The 8654-nt window shown below is 41.2% G+C and overlaps 1 protein-coding gene across 3 annotated transcripts in view; it reads right to left on the bottom strand.

The window, feature by feature from the left end:
• MYH11 (myosin heavy chain 11) overlaps positions 1 to 8654 on the bottom strand; it is a 123287-nt gene that overhangs the window by 61491 nt on the left and 53142 nt on the right. For 2 of the 3 annotated variants that reach the window (XM_021001830.2, XM_021001833.2), the window contains exons 5-6: positions 3385 to 3487; positions 1701 to 1721 (exon numbers count right to left, since the gene is read on the bottom strand). In XM_021001830.2, the coding sequence (XP_020857489.1) occupies positions 1701 to 1721; positions 3385 to 3487 (124 nt within the window). The remainder of the gene's footprint in view (positions 1 to 1700; positions 1722 to 3384; positions 3488 to 8654) is intronic. The other variant, XM_021001832.2, reaches the window with a different exon arrangement.

Consider the following 8654-nt stretch of genomic DNA (forward strand, 5'->3'; position numbering starts at 1 on the left):
TGAGAATAGAAACAACCACTTTCTCTCTCTGTCGGACCATGAGCTCCCATGCACAAAAATGGAGTCATGTTGTTAATGATGACAGGGAATAGCTAATTAGACAGGTCATGCCAGAAAAGCAAATATGCACTTTGTGGTCCCTCAGCCTGATTCCAGCATCAGGGATGAAGATCAGGTTTGCCTGCCAAAGAGACGTGCTTATGCATTCTTCCAGTTGGCTGGAAAGTATTCATTTCTCAGAGCCTTGTATTATTCTGCCTCCTTATTAGTATATGCTTAGTCTCCCCTTCCTTGTTGAAACAATCTTTTCACTTCGGGCCATCTTGGCTCAGGTCTCTGGGATTTCAATCAGAAACTCCCTGAGCTGAGAAGGATTTTCAGACAAAGGTAAATGATAGAATTTTCTCCTTGCTCTGATACATGTAATTAAGGCACATGGGGATTTGCTCTGATGGAAATGAGATAGGAAGCTACTATTTATATGTATATTTATAAATACACTACCACCCCCAAGATTCCCAGGATGTCCCTACAAAAAATAAAAATAATTTTTTTAAAAAATAGGAAACATTTCCACAGAAATTGTGAATAACTGCTGGAATTCCCCTGTACCGGCTACATGGAAAGTTACAGTTTAGCGGTTGTGGTTTCTCTATCTGCTTCTCCGAGTGAGGAAAGATGAGAAAGACCTTTCTTTAACCCCGCCCCCCCAGATTAAGGGGCTAGCCTGTACAATCCTAACTGACTTGCTATCAAGCAACTCACTTACAGCAGAACTTAGTGGATCCTTCCCAGGAAATCTGTTTTTAAAAAGTAACTTCCCCTGTCATAGGAAAGGACCTCAGCACTTATCTAATTCAACCCCCTCATTTTATGTCTAGGAGGAGTTAAGTGTAGTCATACTTAGAGCCAAGAAGATGGAAAAGATGGCCTCTAATGGTCTCATGATTCTAGAATTCTGGCTTCTAGCCCCTCAATTCTTAATTATAATTCTGGCAAGACCTGGTTTTGTGGGATAGCTAGTGGCTCCAGCGATCAATCTTATTATCCCACCACTAGAGCTTGTGTTTTGCAAATCAGAATGGCTGTTCTTGAAGCTTTATGTCTTGAGGCTGAGCAGAAGTGGTCAGCGGAAGGACATGCCAAGACAGACAGACGGACAGACATCACAAACAGCACTGCAAACACATGCATAGGGACACTGCTTTAGAAGCACAGTCCCACTAGGGGAGAGGATAGGCATGCCAAGGCTATATTGCTTACCAATCAAACCTCAAAAAAGAGTGGAGGATATATTTCACAACAGTCCTAAAAAAAGCTCAACCTGACAGGACAGAAATCTTTAGATTGTTTTAATTAGAAGTTTTGGTGGTCAAATTTCAGGCTGTTGGCTCTTTCAGGATCGTGGGGAAATTCATTTGGATAAGAAAAATCCATCACAGGCAGGTAAGGATGGGAATTTCAAAGAAACCCTTGCAAACGTCAGACAACAAATTCTCTCAATGGCGTCTGACACAGGCAGGGTCGATGTGCGAAGATACTGATGAGTGTTATTGTTGCTTCAGGTTGTGAGACACAAGAACCTAAAACGTTCTACCATCAACTACGGGCACTCTGTTGGTGCAACAACAGCATGCAGATCTATACTCTGTGCCTTCCCAAACACACTGAAGAAAACACACTCTAATTCATTTACTCACGTAAGCAAAAGATGGGCCTTGCTGTAGTTGAATAATGTGGTATAAAACAAATGTCAATGTTATTTCAGTCACACAAACATTGGGTCTTGGTGGGTATTTACTTATGTCTCTTTATTTCTATCCCTCTACACACACACACACACACACACACACACACACACACACACACACACACACACACTCTTACAATCCAACAATCCCAGTATAGTTTTCCTAGAAAAAAATAGAGACACACATTCCTTACTCATTCTTTCTATTTCCTCATCTACCTCTCTCTCTGTCTCTCTCTCTCTCCCCCTCTTTCTCTCTCTTCCCCCCCTTTTTTTTTAAACTACTGAGAACATAGTCACATCTTTCAATTCAGAAAAAAAAAGGGCAAAAATGTTCTCTAGGTCTTAGGACTGAGTAGGCCTAAAGTCACAGGCTCATAGGACATCTAGTCTCTCCCCTCCTCCCTATTTTACAGAAGAATTTAAAATGACTTGCCCAGAGTCATACAGCTAGTAAGTCTAAATCTAGTATATTACCCACTGAGTTGGCAAGAGTGGGAGGAGATAGTTGAATCTTCTTGGCGACCCACGATGATAAATTGTAGTATGGACACTCTTTGGCACTCTCCATAGTCAGAGCCCAACTTGAATGTTATAGTTTACTGTTTAAATACAGGAAAATGTTTTTTCTTGTTTGGGTTTTAGGACTGAATAGGAACCCAGAACCACAGGAACAGGCCATAGCAAGAAACCTACATATCTCTGGATTTCTGTTCCTTGTCAGGTTTCTGGCTCTATGACCTAAAGACAAGCTAAACTTTTAGATGGTAATAGAATTAACTCGTGATAATCTATAGCAAATAATGGATAAGGGTGAGCAAGAACCAATGAACTCCACAGGCAGTCCCCAAAACTGATCTTGGCCTCTTCCATTCACCAAAGATTTTTGGCAGAGATGTGGGTGCTGTCAGATAGATAAAATGGACTAATTCCAGATTACTTTTTCACTTCTTCTCTGCTACCAGGGCTAACATGAGGAGATACAGTCTTTAGGCTGGCTTCAAGGAAGGAAAAGTAATAGAATCCAGAAGGATTCAGAAAGGGCCTTAGATAATCCACTAATTGAATGGATTAGAAATCCTGGAATCCTCAGGAGATGACTGGAGAGTCATTTCCCCATGCGAGCCTGTTTCAGTTTCTCCTTTCTTTCTCAGAGAAGAAAAGACAGGGATATATGTGGAAATGAGCAAAATCCAATATTCCAACTGAGAGCTCTTATTAAAAAGTTATGCTTCCCCCAAATCATCACTTATGAGGGGATAAATTATTTTAGTTTTTCTCTAGGCTGACTGGCTTCAAGAGAGCAAAAGTGCCTTCAGGATCTGGGTCCTTACAGAGCTGAGCTGATGCAAGGCTCTGCTATAAATAGGCATTATACATGTGGCAACTATGAAGGTTTTTCTCTCAGCAAAATACATTCCTGTTTTAGGCCTAAGGGCCCTTCAAACAAGACTTTCCTCCCCACCCCCTTTTTCCATAGACCCCAAATCCTTGACATAATTGCACGTTCTTAATAGGTTATATCTCTGAAAAGGCATCCAGGTAGCCAGAAATTGAGCCTTTCAATTAAATTTTTTTCCTATCCCTGGTCAATCTGCTGCTCAAACCCCCAAAGACAGGAAGGGGCCACTTACAGTGATACTTGTGTCCTTTTTGCCCTTATGGGAGGAAGCCACCACAGCTAGATACTGGATGACCTTTTTGGTGTTTTCTGTTTTCCCAGCTCCAGATTCACCTCTGAAAGACATGGAGACAGTAGACCATGACGCTCTCTGCCCACTGACAGGCAGGTGAAGAAATCAGAAAAAAACCGAAACAAAACAAAACAGGATCATCTTATTGGATGAAGCCTATAGTAGGAGTCCGGATTAGAATCAAGTCCATCAAAGAGCATTTTTAAAGCACCCACTATGTGCCAGGCACTGCTCAAGGCCTTCAAAGCATCTACCTTCTCCTGGCAGAAACAACACATAAATATTTAGGTATAACAAAAAATATACAAAGTAAATATAAGGCAATGGTTAAGGGAGAAAAAGATAAGTAACAAGTAACACAACAGGCTAACTGAAATCCAAATTAGTTAGAAGTAATAGAATATTAAACATTAGTAGCATTACTAGCCTTAATATTATTAGCCATGAGCTTCCAATTTAAGCAGAAAACAGTCTCAAGGAAGGGCCCAGAATAGGATAGGACAAGCACAGAGGAGGCACATGTTCTATATGTTTTCTCATATGATGCAGAATAGTGTTATGGAAAGAGAGGTGAATTTGGAGTCAAAGAAGCCTAGTTCGAATCCTGGCTCAGCCACTCTCTAGCTGTGTGACTTTAGGCAGCAAGTAACTTACCCCTTTCTTGCTTTGCTTTTCCTCCTCTGTAAAATGAGGAGATTGGACCATGTGACCTCCAAGGTCTACAAGCTTATGGACTTATAGACTACAAGCTCTAGTCTAGACCTGTGATCCACAATTCTAGCTCTATAGGCAGAGTCTCTTGAGGTTCAGCAAAGCCTAACCTTGGTAACCAGGCAGCTTAAACAAGGAGTGACCTTGTCATTAGAAGGAAGGTGATGCTGCTGTGGCCGCCAAGCCCTTAGTAAAATGGAGGGGAGGGGAAAAGGGAAAGGGGATACAGTCTAAACTTTTTTTTCCCTATGTCGTTTCCCTCCTTGCCTGGCCCACTTTTCCAGCTCCCTTCCTTTTCTGTTCTTTAAAAGATAGTTAAAAAAGAGTTTTGAAAGAAGTCTGTTTACCCTCAGGGTCAGGTTCAAGGCTTCTCTGGAACTGAAACGATGCCACCAGGACTATTACAGTTCCTGATCTTTTTCCTAATTAGGAAATGAAGAAATTAAGTTCCTCTACTGAGGCCCCATTAAGAATTACTCATGTTAAATTACCCAAAAAGAAAAGAAGCACATGCACTATCTTCCTGTACACAATCCTGTTGACCTCCCATGCCCAGAGGATAACTCATAGAAAGACTCAATTTCCTTTAGGTTTTTTAGTTAGGAAAAGTGAGCGTCTGATTCCTGGTAACAATTTTTAAAAATATTTCGTATGTTTTAATACTGAGATTATTTTTTAAAATTTCACAATGTAATTTTTCTCTTTTAAACAAGCTTATGGGTTAGGTGAAAGACCAAGGTTAATATTCTCATTTTATGTAAAAGGAAGAAAAAACTATGGCAAAAGAAAGGAAATCTTCTTCCCCACAATTAGACACACTGAATCGCCGTGCTAGAATGGATCTTAGAGATCATCTGGTTGAACCCCCTCATAATATTTTGTTATTGTTGAGTCATTTCAGTCATGTCCAACTCTTCCTGACCCCATTTGGGGTTTTCTCAGCAAAGATACTGGAGTGATTTGTCATTTCCTTCTCCAGCTCATTTTACAGATGAGGAAACTAATGCAAACAGGGTTAAGTGACTTGCCTAGGGTCATACAGCTAGTAAGTCTCTGAGGTCAAATTTGAACTCGGGTCTTCCTGACTCCAGGCCTGGCCCTCTAACCGTTGAGCCATCTAGCTGCCCATATTATTTTTACCTTTTAAAAAAAATTCTAGACTTAATAAACCCCAAGTAAAATGAGCATTTCCATATACAAAGTAGAACTGAAAAAAGAAGAAAATATGAAACTTGGAATTTCTATTATGAAATGGTTGCTTTTCCTTTTAAGTATAAAATAAATTGAACATTAAACTTTCATACTTGTCCTACTTGTTTTTGTTTCCTTCTGTCCTTCCTTTTGTTGTCTTCTGTGCATTCTTAATGCCCCAATGGCCCTCTTTCTTTCCTTTCATGGGGGGAGAACCCTATTGCCAGCCCTGCCATCCTCTTAATTTCCCCCCCTCCCATCATTAGAAAAAAGAACAGAACCCTTGTGATAGATAGATATAAATCAAACATAACAAATTCCCGCACTGGCCATGTCCAAAAACGTTCGTCTCATTTTGTACATCACCTCCCCATCAGGAAGTGGATGACGTGCATCCCTGTCAATTTCTTCTCTATAACCTTATTTTACCAGGAGGGAACTGAAAACTCTGAGTGGTATGGTGACCTCTCCCAGGTCTGCAGCCCAGGTCTTCTGACTGCATGTGAACTGGCACAATGAGTAAGAGTCAAGTACAGAAATGGGACCTTGCTCTACTGACCATCAGATGGATGATCTCACTTGCTCCAAGGACATTATATCCATGTTATGCCCACTGCCCTCTAGGAGATTTCAGCAACAAGGATGGGAGAGACAGTGTGGTCTAGTAGTAGATAGTGATCTGGTCTTGAGTTGGGAAGACCTGGGTTCAAATCCTGCCTTTGTGACCCTGGGCAAGTTACTTAACCTTTTCGTGCCCTCAGTACCTGTCTAAGGCTATATATTGTAACACACAGATCTACATCAGCAGAACTTCTGCTCTGGGAACTCCCTAACCTATGAGATCACAGGGCTGGACAGTGAACAGGGTTGGCAACCTTTCAGAGGTGGGATGATAGAATCCTGTTCTCCTGGGAAGGCAAGGGAGGGGAGAAGGATATTTGTGGGTCCAGTGTGGGCAGCAAGGAACTGGTCAACTTAAAAACTTCTCCCCATTCTGGCTAATTTTCTTTTAGATTAACACATTTTCTTTTCATATGCCCATTCTCTATCCCCTCAACTTTCTTCCTCCCTCCCCTAACAAATGCCCTAGAATTAAGCCTGTCACACTTTAGCATGAATTACTTTACTCTAATCTCATAATACCTAGCAAAATAATAAAGGACTGAGGGATCCAGAGTTTTGATTGGCTGAGAGTAAGGAGAGATTTTTTTTTTTTAAATTCTGGGCAACTATCTGTTTAAGACACTGAGGCACACCAAATGCACAAGCAGATATGCACACTTCCTATAAAGATGCTGGCATATGTACATCTCATATAAAACCTGAATATACATAGAAATACCACACAAAGCTAGAGAGGTGGGTAATAATAACAATAATAGCATGAGGGGTATGCTGGTAAATATTTAACAATCTGCTCTCTATGGAAAAAAATACCATCTACATGACACATGTTTAAGTTTAATCTGCATTATTAACATTTTCTCCATCCCTTTCTTAAGTCTAGACAATCAACAAAACAATATATCAAGCCCTGATCTATAGCATTTGCTGATTTCTGAGGTGTAAATGCTCACACTGAAAATTTAATAATTCATGGTAAGCTAGCTCCAACATAATACTATAAAGCTGTAAAGTCTGCAAAGCATTTAACAAATATTATCTTGTTTGATACTCATAACAACCCTGGGAGGCAGATACCATTAGCATCCCGATTTCACAGATGAGGAAACTGAGGCAAACAGAGGCAAGTGACTTATCCAAGGTCACACACCTTAGGAAGTGTCTATGGCTGGATTTGAACTCCGGTCTTCCTGATTCTAGGTCTAGTACCCCTACCCACTGTGCCATCCAGCTGAACAAATATCAAGCTAGTTAGATATTCACCACCCTTTTTAGGATTAATTTAAAAATTTCCCCCTTGAATATGTTTTTTCCCCTACCTTCTCACTTTCACAATTTGAGACTCAGGCATGTTCTATGTGAGGGTCCTGTCCCCTATTTTGAGGAGACAGGTATTAAATCCAGAGTTTGGAAATCTGGTTTATCCTATGTTTGTTGCTTGGCTAAGCCAGTTCATGTTTTATTGATTTCTTTTTCTTTTATAAGAGTATCCCAGGCAAACTTCCAAACAGAGCAGACCAATAGGTTTTCAAATTGATTTACCAGTCAGATCACTGTTTCTTTGGAAAAATTAAAAATCTTTCTTTCCCAACATCTGGCTTCCAAGTTGGCTTTCTGGTACAAGAGCTAGTAATTTTAGTCTTCTACACTGCTTCTCCTTCCTCTCTGGGCAAGGGTAACCAACCATGCCCATCTTCCTTTCTTGAGTCCCTGGAAGTATTGCCATATATGGCATCCTTTCCCTTTTAATTACCCTGCCATGCTGTAGGGCCTCTGGAACTCAGCTTAGATTCTTGGAATACACTGCTTAACCCTTTGTTTCTCAAAGGCATTACAAAAGTTTCCATGCGGTATTCTGGGGACGTGTTTACTTTTGCTGAGAAAGTAAAATGTGTTCTGAACCATGGCCTGTTTCCAGAAGTCTCTGGGGCTTAGGTTGCTTCTAGCTCTCCTTCCCTGCCCCTTGCCCTTCTGAAATGTCCTCCCTAGTCACCAAATCACAGGATTTCAGGGTTGGAAGGGACCCTGGCAGCCATCTGGTCCAATTGATACCCCAAAAAGAATCCCTATTGCAACACACCAGAGAAATGATCATCCAACCAGGGGTGGGGAACCTGTAGCCTCGAGGCCACATGTGGCCTTCCAGGTCCTCAAGTATGGCCCTGTGACCAAATACATTTGGATGTAAGGACCTAGAGGGCCACATGTGGCCTTGAGGCCACAGATTCCCCACCCCTGTAACCTCTACTTAGACAATCCTAACGATGGGAAACCCACTACCTAGGGGAGTCTATTTCACTTTGGAATAGCTCTAATTGTAAGGATGTTTTTCCTTATATCAAGCCTAAATTTGCTCCTTTGTAACTACCACCCATTCCTCCTAGTTCTACACCTTGGCGACAAACAGAATAAATCGAATCTCTCTTCTGCAAGTTGAACTTTCAAGTATTTTAAGACAGCTAGAGACTTCTCCAAGCTAAAAAGACCTCACAGTTCCTTCAGCTGATTCTTACATGGCAAGAGAAGGAGGCTCTTCATTGTTCTGGTTTCTCCTCTCTGGACTTGTTTCAGGTGGTGCCTGAAATGCATCACAACATTCCAGAGATTGTCTGACCAAAGCAGAGTATGATGGGACCATTATCTTAGCCTAGGCCTCTCTTAAAGCAGCCCGAGACTTCATTAGC

Source organism: Phascolarctos cinereus, unplaced genomic scaffold, assembly GCF_003287225.1.
Source record: "Phascolarctos cinereus isolate Bilbo 61053 unplaced genomic scaffold, phaCin_HiC Scaffold_4;HRSCAF=312, whole genome shotgun sequence".
In the NCBI taxonomy this organism is placed as follows: domain Eukaryota; kingdom Metazoa; phylum Chordata; class Mammalia; order Diprotodontia; family Phascolarctidae; genus Phascolarctos; species Phascolarctos cinereus.